Source organism: Tachypleus tridentatus, chromosome 6, assembly GCF_004210375.1.
Source record: "Tachypleus tridentatus isolate NWPU-2018 chromosome 6, ASM421037v1, whole genome shotgun sequence".
Classification (NCBI taxonomy): domain Eukaryota; kingdom Metazoa; phylum Arthropoda; class Merostomata; order Xiphosura; family Limulidae; genus Tachypleus; species Tachypleus tridentatus.
The window spans coordinates 142,349,022-142,367,351 of NC_134830.1; the positions used below are offsets into that span (position 1 = coordinate 142,349,022).

At 32.1% G+C, this 18,330-nt stretch overlaps 1 protein-coding gene across 2 annotated transcripts in view; it reads left to right on the top strand.

Moving 5' to 3' along the window:
* Nucleotides 1-18,330, top strand: part of LOC143253894 (G protein-coupled receptor kinase 2-like) — a 56,996-nt gene that overhangs the window by 32,667 nt on the left and 5,999 nt on the right. For both annotated transcript variants that reach the window (XM_076508446.1, XM_076508447.1), the window contains exons 4-15: nucleotides 3,209-3,286; nucleotides 4,258-4,355; nucleotides 6,212-6,304; nucleotides 7,658-7,862; nucleotides 9,855-10,048; nucleotides 11,764-11,801; nucleotides 12,053-12,142; nucleotides 12,951-13,039; nucleotides 16,030-16,149; nucleotides 16,573-16,716; nucleotides 17,051-17,188; nucleotides 17,829-17,959. In XM_076508446.1, coding sequence (XP_076364561.1) covers nucleotides 3,209-3,286; nucleotides 4,258-4,355; nucleotides 6,212-6,304; nucleotides 7,658-7,862; nucleotides 9,855-10,048; nucleotides 11,764-11,801; nucleotides 12,053-12,142; nucleotides 12,951-13,039; nucleotides 16,030-16,149; nucleotides 16,573-16,716; nucleotides 17,051-17,188; nucleotides 17,829-17,959 — 1,418 coding nt within the window. The remainder of the gene's footprint in view (nucleotides 1-3,208; nucleotides 3,287-4,257; nucleotides 4,356-6,211; nucleotides 6,305-7,657; nucleotides 7,863-9,854; nucleotides 10,049-11,763; nucleotides 11,802-12,052; nucleotides 12,143-12,950; nucleotides 13,040-16,029; nucleotides 16,150-16,572; nucleotides 16,717-17,050; nucleotides 17,189-17,828; nucleotides 17,960-18,330) is intronic.

Genomic DNA, 18,330 nt, shown 5'->3' on the forward strand with positions numbered 1-18,330 from the left:
ACATTATGGTAACAAATGCCAATGTATATATCAATATAACATGTTTATGTCAATTTCTTCTGCTTCTCTCTACACAAATCTTATAGTTGATTTGGTTTCAGTTTATTTTCTTTCTTCCTTTCAAAACATCATTATGCCTCCAAGTTTGATCTCATATTAAGAGCTTGTATCTAACAAGACATCATGATTGAGTTTGAAAGCTTTTACTTTTTTATCAGAATAGGGTTCCCCCACTGGTACAATGGTAAGTTGACTGATTTACAATGCTAAATTCAGGGGTTTGATTCCCTTTGATGGACTAAGCAGATAGCCTGATGTGGCTTTGCTATAAGAAAATGCACATACACCAGAATAGGGGATCAATAAGGGTTTTATGGTTGCTTGGAACAAAATCAGTCTGGTAAGAGATTAAAGGAATGTTGGGCCCTCTGTAGTAGCTGATGCTCTTAATGGCAGGAACTGTTGGATGGTATTACTTGTATGATATTGATAATATTAGGAAATGGTTGGTGATGTAATGCATGTGGGCAGATACAAAAAAAAAGTTGAGTGGTTATTATGTGTCTAATCTGTCATTAGCAATTAAGAATTTTCTTATTGCTGTAATTACCTAATTTTGAGAACACACAGGTACATCTCATGACATAAGCAATTTATAGTCTTTTAAGTTGTAATTCATAACTAATGAGCATGTTTGTAAAACTAACCATTATTACTGCTAGCTTGTATGATAAGTTTGATAAGAAAAACAAAATTATTCTAAAATGATCTCATTAGGAGGTTTAAAGATCTCCAAGATTTGAATGGAAACATTGACACCAGCCCTCCTAAAATACAAAGTATAGTAATTTGTTCATTAGCCTGATACACCCACTCGCATGCAGACATTTGTAAATTTTCAAGTGAGGTCATAATAGTAGTTTTTTTACATATTTTTTTAATGTTTTCAAAGTGATGACATAGTCTTAGTTTGAGGAACAAATATTGAATCTCAAGAATATCCTTTCTGTAGATGATTAGTTGTAAAATAGTTTTCGAAATGGAGACAACTCTGCAAGAAATGTGTCCGAGAACATAGAATTGGATGAATGTTCAGATACAAAAATTTAGATCTTTATATGTAAATAATTGTATCTGAGGGTCTTTTTGATATAGAGATAAAATTTATCATTCCTATCCTCAAACCCCTCATCGTGAACAACTTTACAATTACCGATTGTTTACCTCTTCATTTGAAATCTCTAAAACTCTATCTGCTGATCAGTATGTTATGGCCAGTTTTGATATTGAATCTTTATATACCAATGTCCTCCTTGATGATACTTAGTCTGCTGATCAATATGTTATGGCCAGTTGTGATAGTGAATCTTTATATACCAATGTCCTCCTTGATGATACTTAAGTCTGCTGATCAATATGTTATGGCCAGTTGTGATATTGAAACTTTACATTCTCAATATCTTTCTTGATGATACTTTAATCTGCTGATGGTGGATCTTCTCTCTAGCATAGACACTGAACATCGTCTAGGTTTCACCCGTAAACATTCCCGGAACTTCTTGTACTCTCTACAAAAGAGAGCCTCTGGACATGGAGAATTGTGCCTTAGAGTCCTAATCATGCAGAATTAAATTATTTGTAAAAAGAAATTCAAATTTTAAACACAGAAAATTGTATCATAAGACTTTGAGTCAATAAGATATTACAGTATTTACTTCGAGATTAATGTCATAGGACTTTGACTCGGAGTCACTTAGCTGTCTGCACAGACAAATTCAGAACTTAATATATGGAATCATCATCCAGAACCTTGATTGCAATAAAAAAATAAATTGGTATCCATACCCAATGAATTAAGTATTTATACATATAGGGTTGCATTTTGGCCTTTATATTTATGGGATAGTTTATGTTCATAGTTGCAGTGAATCAAGTGAATGTACAGACAAGTACAATCAAGTTTATACACATGTAAGTTGTTTCTTAACAGTTTCTAAAATGGTTTAGTTCTTCATCTTTTGTTTGTCTTTCTGTTGTTGCTTATCAGTTTCTTCAGTCCTTTCCCTGTCGTAACATTTCTTTTTAGTTAATTTACTTTATGAGAAAAACTAGTTCAAAAATCCTTGTTTTAAAATCAATTTGTATTTTGGGTAACTAAGTCTGTCAGATAAGTGAAGCTTATCTGACACTAAACAGTTGTTGTTAGTTTGACTTGCGGGAAATTAACAAAATAATTCTGCATAAAAAAAAAATATGGAACTTGTATAATGTATCTTCAAATTTTTAAATAAATTGATGTTGTCTCTATCAACTATTGAAAGTTACTCTTTTCTTTGTTAATAGTGTTGATGTGAAATAAATTTGTGATCTTTAGTGTTTTTCTCTGGTCATTGCTTTTCAGTTTTTAAATACAACTTGTTTCAACTACCCTCTAACTAACTACTGAAACAGACACTATCCTTTAGATTATACGTGTTTATATAAACAACTACTGAAACAGGCACTATATCCTTTAGATTATACAACTACTGAAACAGGCACTATATCCTTTAGATTATAATATAAACAACTACTGAAACAGGCACTATATCCTTTAGATTATACATGTTTATATAAACAACTACTGAAACAGGCACTATATCCTTTAGATTATACATGTTTATATAAACAACTACTGAAACAGGCACTATATCCTTTAGATTATACATGTTTATATAAACAACTACTGAAACAGGCACTATATCCTTTAGATTATGCATGTTTATATAAACAACTACTGAAACAGGCACTATATCCTTTAGATTATGCATGTTTATATAAACAACTACTGAAACAGGCACTATATCCTTTAGATTTTATATAAACAACTACTGAAACAGGCACTATATCCTTTAGATTATGCATGTTTATATAAACAACTACTGAAACAGGCACTATATCCTTTAGATTATGCATGTTTATATAAACAACTACTGAAACAGGCACTATATCCTTTAGATTATGCATGTTTATACAAACAACTACTGAAACAGGCACTATATCCTTTAGATTATGCATGTTTATACAAACAACTACTGAAACAGGCACTATATCCTTTAGATTATGCATGTTTATACAAACAACTACTGAAACAGGCACTATATCCTTTAGATTATGCATGTTTATATTCAATGAATAATTGGTCTTCAAACATTTTCTGTGGTTTTAGGCAAATTATGAAGTGACTCTGGATGAGTATAGACAAGAAGTTGCTCAAGATGTCTTCTTGAAATACCTCACAACCGAGGTAAGTGGTATTGAAAATGGCATGTCTAGTTGCTCAAGGCGTCTTCTTGAAATACCTCGCAACCGAGGTAGGAGGTATTGAAGATGGTGTGTCTAGTCGTTCAAGGCGTTATCTTGAAATACATCACAACTGAGGTGTTTTTTAAGATGATTTGTGTGTCATTCATTCATGTTATTAAGCTATTGTTCATGTGGTATAGTAAACATTTGGAAAAAGTCCACACTTAATCTTATGCATTTGGGTTAGTCGTCCATACATATACATTTTATTAAAGAACAGCAATGTTTTGGAAACTTCATGTGTACATTTTTTTTGCTTGTTTTTGTAATGTTATAATATTTTATTGTAAGTTGGTGGTAAAAAAATATACTCATATTAATGCAGACTTTGGAGCATGTGTTTTCATAATCCAATTTATTCTTGAACTGGTGTAAGTATTTTTTTTTTTTTTACAAGGCAACAAAGCACAATTATGGTTGTGATAAGATATTAGTATCAGAGCTATTTTATTTTTAAACAGTACATTCTTTATCCCATCCATTAGGAATTAGAAGAATGTATGTTAATAATATTCTAACCACACTATTTTCAAATATTCATTATTGATGATGTTTTTCACTGTTGTTGTTGTAACAAATGGTTTGTTTCAAAAGTATCCCAGTTAGAACTGTTTGTTACATTCCAGTTAACCTGAAGAACTCTGGATAGAGTGAAACATGTCATATGTAGTGGATAAGTAAATATAGTGGGTTTGGAAGACTACATTTTTAGAAGATCGTATAATAACTGTTTAAAAATATTATAGGCTTAATACTAAGTATTGTCTTGTGACAAAGTTGATTTCTGTAATAATTGCTCACTTTAAAATGAAATTTTTCTACATTTTTAATTGAATATAACAGTACTGTTAGTTTTTAGTAACCACAGTTGTTGGAGACAAAACATAATTATGAATTTGTATAATTTTCCAGTCCAATGAATATGTTGATGTAGTCAATGAAGATAGGATTGAAAGATGCAAAGAGAACCTACAGACAGCCAGCAAAGAACTGTTTGTTGAATGTGCCAGGTAGTTGTTTTTAACATTGTTTGTATTTATAGTATATACCTAACTTCATATTCAGAAAGTTTAGTTAGAAAAAAAAAAAAAAGAAGAAGAAGAAAAGATGTGCTTGTTGATTGTAACAAGTTTATAAAAAACCCGACACAAAACTGAGGTCTACACACTGACAAACACCACACCAACATTATTTATACAATGTGATAACTGCCACGACTTCTATATTGGAGAAACAAGTAGAAAAATGGAAACCAGATTCAAAGAACATAAAAAGTCACCTTCACACATTTTCGAACACTGCAAGTCAAATAAACACAACATAACCATAGAAAATACTCAAATATTAAATAAAGAAAAAAAAACGCAAAATTAAAGAAGCCTTACTTATACAACAACTTAAACCCAAAATAAACCAATACAAAGGAATGCCCTTATACCTATATTAATATAATAAAATAAATAAAATTATATATTCAAACATCTAACACCGCCCTCTACATTCCGACACTCAGTTACACAACCCCTTTCAAACATGTGGTCAGCTTCCAGTCAGTTACCTCTTTCTTTCTTTATATATATATGCAGTAAAATCCCCCAGAAGTCATGGTTTAAATGCCAAAAGCAGATAGTTTTATAAACCAACAAGCCAGAGTTGTGCATATATACATAAATAGAATCTCGGAGAATCTTTTTTTCTGTCTTTATCTGATTCACCTGGTGAATTCTGCAAAACTTTCAACAGTGTGTTGTGAGGTACAAGAGATGGATTTGAAATGCTATTTTTTCTACACCTCCAACTTTGAATTCACATTGGACATCTACAGTAAACATGACTTTTGTCACACAAGTCTCTAAATATATCAGTTATGTTATGTTCATTATTTGTCTTCATGTAAGGACTGCTAAAAGTAATTCACTTACTCTGTTAATTTTCACAATAAAATGTTGGTGTACAAACAAATTTATCTGAAACTTTGTAAGGAAATATTTTGAGTGTCAAGAAATCCTTCAAATGTTTTCAGTTCATCATAGCCAAAAAGTATTTTGTTAGATTTTGATAAAATCCTCTATACTAATGTATGTCCATCTGGTATTGACTTTGGTTTATCTAAAATCCTGTTTCGGCATCTAGTAGTGTTACCTTTTCAGAAAAATATTGAGGGGGGGGGAGCTGAACCCTAATTTTTACAAACTTGCATGAACTGTTGATGACATAACATGTTTTTGAGTTTGTACGCCAACTGTAATAAAGATGTAAAAGCCAGAGAGTTATGAGGAACAAAACAAAAATGGATATTTCAACTTCATATATTTATTAATATTAGTAATTTCTTATTAACTAGATATTTTACATTTCTCAAAAAAAAGAAATCAGAATGGGGTCATGTTGTTACAACTGGCATCCAGTGTGTCGTAGTAAAATTAAAAATAGTTCCTTCTAGTTTCAATATTTTTTAGAAACATCCTGCTAAAAGAAACAAATGTCACCCACTTATTGGTTATCATTGGTGACATTACAGTGTTGACGAAAATAATGGCCAAAACTTTGTTAACTGAATTAAAACTGGTATTCTTTGAAATTGCTTTTATGAAGGTAAATCTCGAAATTATTTAATAGTTTGGCTGTTTGTAGTTAAATATGAAAACAGGAAAAGGTGTAACTTTCCATTTTCATTTTTCAGCCAAGAAATGTGAACTGGGTGTTTAATAATCGATCCTTAACATATTGGAATTTATCATTCAGTTTTGACATCATCGATGTGCAAAAAACACACAAAGATTTGAAGTGTTCGTTTTGATGAAAAAGTATGGCTTCAAGTTATTTAAAAGATGAAAAAATACTTCTCATTTGTCTTGCATTGCAGTGCAGTGAAAGATTTTCTGGCTGGGCAACCATTTCAAGAGTTTGAGAACAGCATGTACTTCCTGCGATACCTTCAGTGGAAATGGTTAGAAAGGTTAGTACTCTGTACTTGTTATTGTTATTTGTGTAATATTTAAAGAATGCAAGACTTTCCCATGTGGACATCGTTACTAGATACTGTTGCTCACCAACGAAATGTCTAAACGATCTCCAATGCCCAAGATAAGAACTTTGAGACAGGTCGATTATTAACAGTTAGGTCATTCACATTCCTCAAGAATTTGTTTGCTTGTCATTAAATTGCACCATGGGCTAACTTGTCTGTACCCACGAGTATTGAAACCCTGTTTTTAGCATTATAAGCTTTTGGGCTTATCATTGAGCCATGGGGGAAAGAAAGAGAGCTTCCTCAAAAAAAAGTCAACAAATTCTGACGTACAGGAACTTGAATTTAATATGTTAAAACTGAGAACAGATAATTATAAGGGAAAATAAAATGAATAACTACACCTTATAATTTAGTAATTTGACAGCTTTGTGTAAATATTAATTTAATTAAAGTTTGTGTAATAGTGGGAAGCTTTTATAAGTGTAACTTGATTTACTTCAGTATACATATGTTATACAAGTCCATCCCTCTGTTGGTCTGTTTAGTCATGTAAATAAATTAATTATTGTGTATCTTCTGTATATTTTTGCTAATATACAAATCTTTTACAATATTCTTTATCTTTAAAAGAACCTGTTACTTATTAGTTGTGTATTAGTAAGCAACGAACCCCTAGTGTTGTCTTACAGAAGTAAAGATTGCTTTTATTATGTGGATATTTAATAACAATACTTATTTTTAACGACTATTAAAGATTGTCAAAACTGGCTGTTGAATGTTTGTCATTATAATTGTGGTGTTCTTGTGTGTGACAAAGTGGTGGTTATGTAATCCAGTATCGAAATATAGCCTACCAGTGGTCCAGAGGTAAGTCTTGGGCTTGTAATGCTAAGAATCAAGTATTGATGCATGTGATGGGCAAAGCACAAACAACCAGTTGTACATCTTTGTGCTTAAACACAAACAAATTAAATATATATTATGAAACCTGTTTATTTTGTCGTTGTTGTACTGCCGTTTACAAGACTGATGTAATTAGCATGAGTGTATCATAATTTGTCCCTGTCACTTTTATGTCATTCAATTTTTTAAAAAAATTAATAGTAATTTAAATATAATTATATGTGTAGTAATTTTCTTTGTATTATCTACATTCATAAAACTGTGAGAGATTACTTTAGTTCCTTTCAGTGATATTTAGTACTTGTTAAATCAGACTGCATGTTTGATAACTTAATTCTAAATTTGAAAAGCACAAGTTAAGTTGGTAGAAATTGTTTTTGTATTGCTCAAAATTCAAAGCATTTGTTTCGGCTTGTCTTGTTTCATCCAACGCAGCCAACCTGTGACGGCCAAAACTTTCAGAATGTACAGAGTGTTGGGGAAAGGCGGGTTTGGAGAAGTGTGTGCTTGCCAAGTGCGTTCTACAGGGAAAATGTATGCATGTAAAAAATTAGAGAAGAAGCGTTTGAAAAAGAGGAGAGGAGAGTCGATGGTTCTCACAGAAAAACAAGTTCTTCAGAAAGTCAACTCCAGGTTTGTGGTGAGTAACTGTTGTGTATACTTGTGTGTGTGTTTTCTTCATTCAGAGACATCACATTTGAACATTGGAAACAGCTTTGAGAAATGTAGGACTTCATTTTAGTTTATGTACAAGTTGTATGTGTGACTTAGTGGTTGGTTATGTAAGAAAGTTTGCTGTCTAACTGTACAAACTTCTCTTTATATTCTGTGTAAGTTATTTACATCAAATAGGATGATATGGTAGTAGGTAAAAACAAATAGTTTTACCCCTTTTACTGCTGTTGGAACATACACTTCCCAGTATTCTCCCCCCCTCACATTGTGACATGAACAAATGTTTGTCATTCAGATTTGCTGCATGTGATGTGTGAAGTAAAATGAGTTGGAAAGTATTTGCTGGTGATTCCATCTTATGTTTATATGTGGTTTCTCTCATTGTCTTCCACTCGGTCATTAACTATTAAGATCCCCAAGTGGAATGTATGACAGCTGCATGCTGACCATGCTCACATTGCTAGAGTGGTGAGTAGTAATCCTAAATAATATGTAAATATTCTCGACTTGGATAGCCTGGAAGATAGTGAAAGTTGACACATTTAACCACCACTTGGTTATGATGGAGAGCCAGTGAGACAGGATGAAAGCTCTCCATCTAGTGATGAACCTAGACCCAGTAGAAGAATGCAGAAACAGTATTGACAGTGGGGAAACGTGTTCCATTCACTGTGTGAGGGGGTGGGAGCACTGGGAAATACATGTTCAAGCTGCACTGAGTGAATTAATGATATTTACTGATAAAAAGAAAAAAACCTGCTGCATTTATTCCTAGTTTTAAGAAAGGAGGACTTTATTTACTAACATTAAAGAAGTATGCTTACCTGGGTTTATTTTAGTGTCAATGAATTGTTAGCTTGTTGAAGAAATATAACTTGATTTATTTCTAACAAAAACATTTCAGATACCGTGTATCTACTTCAAAAAATTCTTAAATCGAACACGGTAACAAGCTAGATTCTTTTTTACGTTCTGGTATTAATAAAAGGAAATTCTTCAGGATTTTTTTAAAGATGTTACCTCAATTTTAATTACTTGTGCAACTCACTGACAGTCATAAAATGGTAAACCTAGTGATTTTTAAACTTTTCAAATCTATTTATTTACCAGAGATGTTTGTTAATTGCTTTATCTCTGTAAATATATACCAGTGAATGTGTGTGTGTGTGTGTGTGTGTGTGATATAAGAAGGGAGAGAAAGCACTTATTCAGCATTCTTTGGCATAGAATAACTAACTTTTAATGTCTTTGAAAGTTTTAGCAAGTCCTATGTATAAAGCAAGAATTATTTGTTCATAAATACAAAATACTCAGGTAATTGCTTATTTATTCAGTTTGTTATTTTAGCTGATATTTGTTTTTCAGATGAGTTTGGAAGGTACAAAGTTTTTTTTTTTTTTTTTTGTGTGTGATTATGGTTGGACCTTAGTTATTTTTCTCATATCAAACAAATTTCAGGAGGTCAGAAACTTGCCTCCTAGTGACTGGTATAGATACAAAACAGTTTATGAAACTTGTGTTTATAAACAGATAATTATAATACTGAAAGGTTAACTTACGTTTGGCTGCATTATTATAGGTTTAGTGTAAAGTTATTTATTGCAGATATTAGTTATCATAATATAAATGGTGTTTGAAATCAACAGAACCATAGCTAGGTAGTGGTAATAAATGATTGAAATGGCTTACTATGGCAAATAAAGGGTGAGAGAGACAGATATAATGGCCTACCCTGGGTTGAGTTGTCTAGTCATGGCTCTGAGAGCTAAAAACATCCGAGTCCAGAGGTCATACAGTTCTTGCCCTTAGTGGTAATATTAATTAGTTAGACTTGGTGTGACTTAGTGACTCAGAGATTATGTATTAGCTCATTTTTATTAAGCTGAATAAAGACAAATCCTTTTCCCATTTTTCAAGTGTATAACTGAACTTGACCCCACATTTTTTCCTACAACAGGTTAGTTTGGCCTATGCATATGAGACAAAAGACGCCCTGTGTCTTATCTTAACAATTATGAATGGGGGAGACCTGAAGTTTCATATCTACAACATGGGTCGGGAACCAGGGTTTCCCGTGGACAGGGCAAGGTTTTATGCTGCCGAAGTGACTCAGGGGCTCGAACACTTGCATGCACATGGGATTGTGTATAGGTGAGTTAATAAATGTTATTGATAACTAAACTAAGATATCTGTGAAGATAACAAATAAGAATTAATGGTAAATAACATAGTTATTTTATGATAATCTAACCCAATAATTAGAATTGATTCATAACCCTTGCTGTCATCAGTATTTTGGGTCATGACATCAGTGCTTACATGATATATATACATTTTAAATTATTTTCATGTTACTATTGATTGAAAGTATGTATAAAACAGTTTTTCAAGATAATACTTTTGTCTCACTAGGTATAGAATCTGAACTATTGAAATGCTTAAGTTTTCATTCAAAACTACCTTATTTAAGCTTCGGTTTAAATTTTTCTTTACAAGAAAACATCCACTTAGATGGATTATCTTGTTGTCCAGAGGGCTCAACATGGCCAGGTGGGTTAAGATGTTCAATTCGTAATCTGAGGGTCGCAGGTTTGAATCCCAGTCGCACCAGACATATTCACCCTTTCAGCTGTGGTGGTGTTATAATGATGGTCAATCCCACTATTCATTGTTAAAAGAATAGCCCAAGAGTTGGCAGTGGATGGTGATGACTAACTGCCTTCCCTTTAGTCTTACCCTGCTAAATTAGGGATGGCTTGCTCAGATAGCCCTCGAGTAGCTTTGCGCAAAATTAAAAAAAAAACAAACAAACTTGTCGTCCAGAGAGTACATGTCTCCATGCCAATGGATCCTATGTGCCTTCTTGGCAAAGATGATTATAACCATGATGCACTCTCTTATATTCTTTTTGCAGGGCTTTGGCTAAAATGTCCTCATTCCTATTTTAATTACTGGTAGTACCAGTACATATTATAGTATTTGATAATAGGTGAACTTTGTAATGTTTTCTGGGGTTGTACCATTTATCTAAATGATTTGGTGAGTTGACATTAAGTTAGTAATTGTTGCTTTTAGGCACCATTTTGGGCTAGGAAGGAAAAAGTTAAATGAGAAGAGATAGAGAGGAGAATGAAATAAGCTAACCCAAAAAAATATTTTGACAAGATAATAGCTTATTTGGGACAAAGAATATGTCTGTGTGGTGTAGCACATTTTGGTAGTTTTGTGTATATTAAACATTTTGACAAAGATGAAGAACCAGAAGGACCCACTAGGCCTGGCTTTCTATGGGGTTAAACAATTTTATTCAGTGCTCTTTTCTTAGCCCACATCCATGTTTGTGTGTGCATGTAGAATGTTGAAGGAGGGAGGCACAGACTGTATACATTATGCATTAAGGAGACTTAAGACCCACATGGTAGGGTACCACTGCAGTAGAGCATTTTTGGACACACACATCTGTTCAGGGTAGTAACAATAGATGTAAAAATTACCACTGATGTTTTTACATTATGTTTGAGTTTATTTTATTTCAGTGATTTAAAAAAATGTTCAGAGTCAATGGATTTATATATAATACAAATAAAGATTATTTTTTATCATCAGATGTATCATTTTTGTTTCTTTCGTATTTCAATTAAACATTATTTTCAGAAATTATGAACACAGTTATTAAACCTAATGTATGGCTTTATTATCAATTATTACCAAAAACCTACACTATTGGACTAAAACTTTTCAGTGTCATTTGTTTTTAACTTTGCCTTAGTATAGCATTTATAAAATGAATTATCCCCTCGTAAGTCGTGAATTTTAAAGGTGTTATGTGTGAGCAGTTTAAAACTTTTTGATTCTACTATTTCTAGGGACCTAAAGCCAGAGAACATTCTTCTTGATGACCATGGTGAGTACACAAGTTTCTCTTTGTTCTTTTCTTGCTAATACGTAAAAAGTATTTTTAAAATTTGTGAAAAGATAATATTAGCATTATTAGCTTTATGGTATTCACAGTTGATGTCCTGTTGGAATTTGATTTTATTACATTTCTAATTTAAAATTTTATATGATAATTTGTAATGTTTAATCAGAGTTTGTTTTTTTTTCCTTTTTTTTCTTTTTACTATTATTATTATTATTATTATTACTCCAATGAAGGTCACGTGAGGATATCCGATCTTGGTTTAGCTGTAGAGATTCCGGAAGGAGAGACAGTTAAGGGGAGGGTTGGCACAGTAGGATATATGGGTGAGTTGAATTACTTTTATGGTGTTCTTGAACACATAGATTTACCTCTCTAATAGTATCTGCAAGTAACTAGAGGTTTTTTCAGACAATGCATTACAGAATAGGTCTGAAATCTGAGTTCAAAGCAAGAAAGCAACTAGGTAAAATATAAACAAAATGGAAGGTAATCTTTATTCACCCAAAAAAATAGTGATGGGGGGGTACTGTATAGAAAAAAATATTTATTAAAGACAAAAAACTGCAATATCTGCACTACCCACATCAATGATTAGCATTCTAAAAGAAAAATAAAAGCAAAAATACTGTCAAGGTATCACATGACTTACTTTACAGAAATATTCTCCACAAAGAAGCACATGTGATATTGCAGGGGAATGACCCAGATAAATAGGTAGTTAAAGAGAAAATAGTTAAGATAAATTTCCTTCACAAACTTTATATATTTAAAGTTATATAAACGTTTGTGTGAAACTTTTGGAAAATTCTTGGTCAAATTGAAATGCTTACCTTACCAATTAAACAATGTAAGAAATATTTAATATAAAACCATTATTTTAAATTATGTAACTATGCTATTGATAATCATATGATTAATTTTACTGTTATGAAATATATTATTAAACTTATTGTACTTTAGATGTGTGGTGCACAGAACATGGTATTATCCAATGAGTGATTAGTTGAAATGATACATTTATTAAAACCTAAAATTGTTTTTATAGTTGTGAAGTGAATCATTTTTTAACAAGTATGGTATAAAAACTTCAATTTTCCACTCCCCTTTTTTGTTTATTTTTTATTTTATTAGCTCCTGAAGTGATAGACAATGAAAGGTATACCTACAGTCCTGACTGGTTCAGCTTGGGTTGTCTTATTTATGAAATGATTGAAGGACGGGTAAGTTTTTTTTTTTCAGAAAACTTTAATATATCCTTTGTTTGTTCCCCCAAATGTAATTAATTGTTATTATTTGTCTATATTTACATTCATGATTAAAAATGCATTTTTTAGAAACATTGTCTGTTTCTATTTAGAGACATTTTCATAATACATAACACAAGTTTTGGGTTTTGGTTTTCTTTTTAAAAGTCTGAAGCACAAACATTAACTACTAAAGATATATGGTAGTAAATCATTTTACACCTAACGAATGATCTTAGAAATAAGTTTCATCAGCCTGTGTCAATAAAATGTAAAACACTAAATATGTGTGTTTTATAGGTTGACAACTTTATAGTCAGAATGGAAATAGTAAAGTTGACGAAGCTGGTTAAGTTTTTGTAAACAGAACCTGACTTGGTTATTAAAGAAATATCAGCATTGTCTCATCTCAACACTGATATAACTGTTTGGTGATATATGTGTATATTTACCTACAAATATGTCGCACTAACTGAAGCTAAAACTTTTCACCACCCTAATATATTGGAACTGTGTGTCATGGATGGATATGTAGCCCTGGTTCTTTATCATATACACATTGTGCTTCAAACATTAAGTCAGTGAACAGGTTATCTTCACTGTTTTACCCAAATGCATCTGTTGAGTTACAGTTTATATAATGTGTTAGTTTTATGCTGTGGTTTGATCAATGACAATAAATTGCAAGAGAACTTGGTGACATGAAAGTACCACATGGTTTTCACACCTCAGGAGGGTCAAAGTGCAACTTTCACAGAGTTACATTTAAAATGCTACTTTATTATAAGTGTATATGAATAAACTCAGCATTATAATATAGATAGAAAATCAAATTTAAGTTTTAAGTTCTTGATTTTATAAGGGAATGTTTTTACAAATTCTCAACCTCCCCTGATTGAGAACTGTGACAGTAGGTATTTTTTTTTTAGGATTTTTCATCGAAGTACTACTGTATACCTTTATGTTAAGTACTTTTCCATATTTATTATTACCTCAAAGCAGTAAGGTTTAAGCCAGTCAGGTAAAGTTGTTGCTGGAGTATGTTTCGAACCAAATAGTTTTCTTTCTCTCACCGAAACAATGCAAAAAATAGTAAAAGAGAAACTATCAAGCTGTTATCTTTTCACAAATCTCTTTTCTTTTGTATAAAAAAGTTATTTGAAATGTGTTGTCATTTTTTTGTGTTTTGGAGGAAATGCACATTTGCTTGCTTGTTTGTTTGTTGTATATTCAAAAAGGATTTTGCAGTTACTGAAATCTTTCTGTGCACAAGATAAAAGTAAAACATTACACAGTAAAACTTCAAACTGTTCAAGGCATAACTTGTGTTGGTTACTAGATATTTCAAAAACCATTTCTCTGGAATTGGTTAAAAATCATTAACTGTTTCTTGTGATCAAACTGTTTATTGGTATGAAAAATACTTTATTGCACACTTAACAACCATTATGTGAATCCTCAAATCTTGAAATAATAATGAAAAGGTTTCTGTATTATGAAATGTTCAGTTGTGTCTCAGAGTGGGTGTGATTAATAGAGAGCTAGCAGTTCATATTGGACGACCAATCAAGTCTTGAGATAAAAACAGGAAATTAGCAAGAAAAGGTTATTCATGAAATGTTTCTTGAATGGTTAAATCAAAAGTGTTAATAAATAAATTCTTAAGCATATGTTTACTGGCTCTCAGAATAATTAGTAAGGGCAGAGGTAACTGAGTTACACAGTGTGGCGGTCTATCTGTTTCTCTGATCGGAAAGAAAGAGTTGAATCACGGAAAATGTAAAATAATAACGTTTATTAATATGCAACTAAACTACAAACATAGTTATCATTACAAAATAATAGAGTGAAGTCATTGTGTGGTGAATGAGTTGGATTGGTGTGAAAAGCAAGAGAAAGGAAACCTTGGTGGTCGTCAAATGTTGTATGTGTTTACTCTCTCCAAAAAAAAAATCTGAAATGAAAACAAATTTTAAGCATAAAACAAAATTATGAAAAGATACAAAAACCAATAAATATTAAACAAAATCATAGAAAGTAACTCTGAGTAAATAAAGTTTATTTAATGTTAGGTTACAAAAAAAACAACTCAAAAGGAGAACCTTGCTTTATGAAGTTTATCTACAAGTGCTGGGGTGGGTTTATAACACAGTTCTCTGACAGAAAAAAACATTTTTTTTTTATTCCAAGACATCACATGACATTTTCTAAACACTACGATTTTGGACAATTGTATACCAATAATCTTTTTCACAGATTTTAAGGCATTTCTAAAATTTATGATTGCTAGAGAATCTGAGGACATTTTTCTTTATGTCAGCTATGAAACTTTGTACTATTTGTGTGTTTTTCACCTTTTAAGATAATTATTTTTGTAATGCCTACTGCTGATTTTTTATTTTTTTTCTGTTCTTCACCAGTAACTACTGCAAGTTCTTTTACTGTTCTGAAAAACCTACTTTTTTTGGTTCTTGCAAGTGCATGTTGTTTGACTTTTCAGATTAATGTATGCCACTGTTTAGCCTGCTATCCCACATATCTCCCATTGAAGATAATAGTACTAAGTACCTAAACACTTTGTTATTGAAAAGTCACATTGACCATAACACATGTAACCTCATGCTGTACACTTGTAGGTGTAAATAGACTGTTAAAAATAACGGGAATGTAACTGTATTATTGTACAATTGAGTTTGCTCTCCTCTTATTTAGTAGACCATTTCAAATATATCTTAACCCCAATCCAATAAATGTTGGGGATTGTAATGCTAGATTTGAGGTTTGATTCCTGTGGTAGACACAGACGGATAGGCTATTGTGCTTAGTTTTTGGGGAATTATGTGTAAAAAGATAGGCATAATATTACTTTCATAACTGCCATATATTTGTAAATTTTCTGGCATTGTACTAGTCATGTAAAGAATAATTCAATCAGTTGACTTTAACTTGGTAATCCTTGATATTAGGCACCATTTCGGGCTAGGAAGGAAAAAGTTAAACGAGAAGAGGTCGAGAGGAGAGTGAAAGAAGATGTGGAAAAGTATTTCAGCAAATTTCGAGAAGAATCCAAGTTGATCTGTCAAGCTGTAGGTGTCACTTTTTGATAAAAAAAAAAAAAATATTAACACTTGTCCATAACAAGACTTAAGTTTAAATTAAAATTAAAAAAGATTATTGCAGGTATGTATTTAATTCCCAAAAGATCTTTAAAATATAGAAATAAAAGTTTTTAGGCTTCCACAAGAAATAGTATCTTTAGTGTGTTACCATGTTGTGAGAACCATTACACACACATTTGGTTTTAACCGTATCTCTCTAAAAGTTATATTTATTAAATAATGTTACCAGACTTCCTCTTTTTTTTCTTGATTATATCTCTGAACTGTAAGTGATGGGGAAGACATGATGTGTGTTTACTCTATTAAGTGATTTTCAGTTGTGATGAACTTGAAGTGGTAACTTGAAACTTGGTGATGTTACTAATGAAGGTTAATCTTTCAACTTCATAGCTGCTCAAAAAAAATCCAAAGGAGAGGCTTGGGTGCAACAGTGGAAAATATGGTGCACAGGAGTTAAAAGAACACCTCTTCTTTCAGTGTATCAATTGGAAAAGATTGGAAGCTGGAATGCTTGATCCACCATTTGTACCTGATGTGAGTAGATTCTGTCGTAATTTCCTTTTACAAACTTTTTTTTTACTCTGAGAATTTTTGTCTTTTTATTTTCACAGCTTTATAAATTTTAAAATTGTCATTCCATAAATCATTATCATGTATTTAAAAATAATTTTTATATACTTGTTATTAGCAATAAGCTGTTAAACCTTCTAGGAATGCTAAATGGGACCTTGTTTGCACTCTCATAGAAAGTATGTGTTTGTGAATATTTGTATAATTTTTTTTCGTGCGTATTGTGTAAAAATATATATATATATACATAAAGATGTATATACATCTTAACTTGTTTTTGTGTTCTATTTTATCATAGCCTCATGCTGTGTATGCCAAAGATGTGTTGGATATTGAACAGTTTTCCACTGTTAAGGGTGTCAACTTAGATGCAGCAGATAGTACATTCTATGGTCGTTTCAACACTGGCTGCGTCTCCATACCTTGGCAGTGGGAGGTATGTTATCTGTTTTAAATGAACTGATATTTACTCTTGTAACATTCACATAAACATTGTTTATCCAAAGCAAAAAAATGTTCAGGCAATATGCTGAGCAAGCTGTTTGCTGTCAGGAGCCTGATAGCTGCTCTCATGCCATCTTCAGCTTGGTGTTGGAGAAATACACAGCTTCAAAAATCTCCTTTCATGAGGGAGCAAACTGCTGATATAGTGTGAGGCACAAGTGGTTGTTTACTAGATCCTGACTTGTTGGTTATGACTCCTTTGGATCCCCACGCTATGGCTTTGACACTCATTTCCTTTTCTCCTAAAATATCAGCGCCATTATAGATTTCTGCCTATGCCTGTGTAACAGTATTCAATAATCATGCCAATCTTATCAAAAAGCCATCATCTGTTTCATATGAGGAAAAACAATTTATCATTTGTGGTACAAAACTTAAATGCCCCCAGTGGGTCAGCAGTAAGTGGGAGGCTTACGATGCTAGAAAACTGTTTTGATACCTGTGGTGGACACAACAAAAGATTTTTCAACAAGCAAAATAATGTGAAAAGTGTTTTCTTTCATCATCTGTTGTTGGGAATTTCTCATGGTATGTGAAAACAAACTTGTTTACCTCAATGTTTTCTTTCCTAGATGATAGAAACAGAATGTTTCCAAGAACTCAACCAATTTGGCCCAAATGAAACCCCTTCTCCTGACCTTCTGATTGACCAACCTCCTCCAGCTGAGTCACAAGGTTGTTTTCCATTTAGGAAAAAAGAAAGGTTCGTATTTTCATAAATTCTCAAAGTTTTGTATCTAGGAACATTCACATAGTGGTTGGACACCTATATAATCATTTTACTGTAACTAAATTTCTTTTCTTTACTAGATATTAATTTTTATATCCTTTATTGTTTTCGATGCATGTCTGTTGTATTTGGGGAAGGACTGTTTGTGGTGATACAGACTGATATTTGATATTCTGTCTTCTAGTTGGGAATGTTGGTGTGTCATCCATTCACCTGGCATCCCCATTGGTGTGTATTGAATCATTTAACTATTTGAAGAAATGTTCTAGGAGGGGTGTCCAGGTGTTGATTTACTCCTATGTCGTGTTGGATGTTAATGGTAGTGTTTTATCTAAGACCTATCT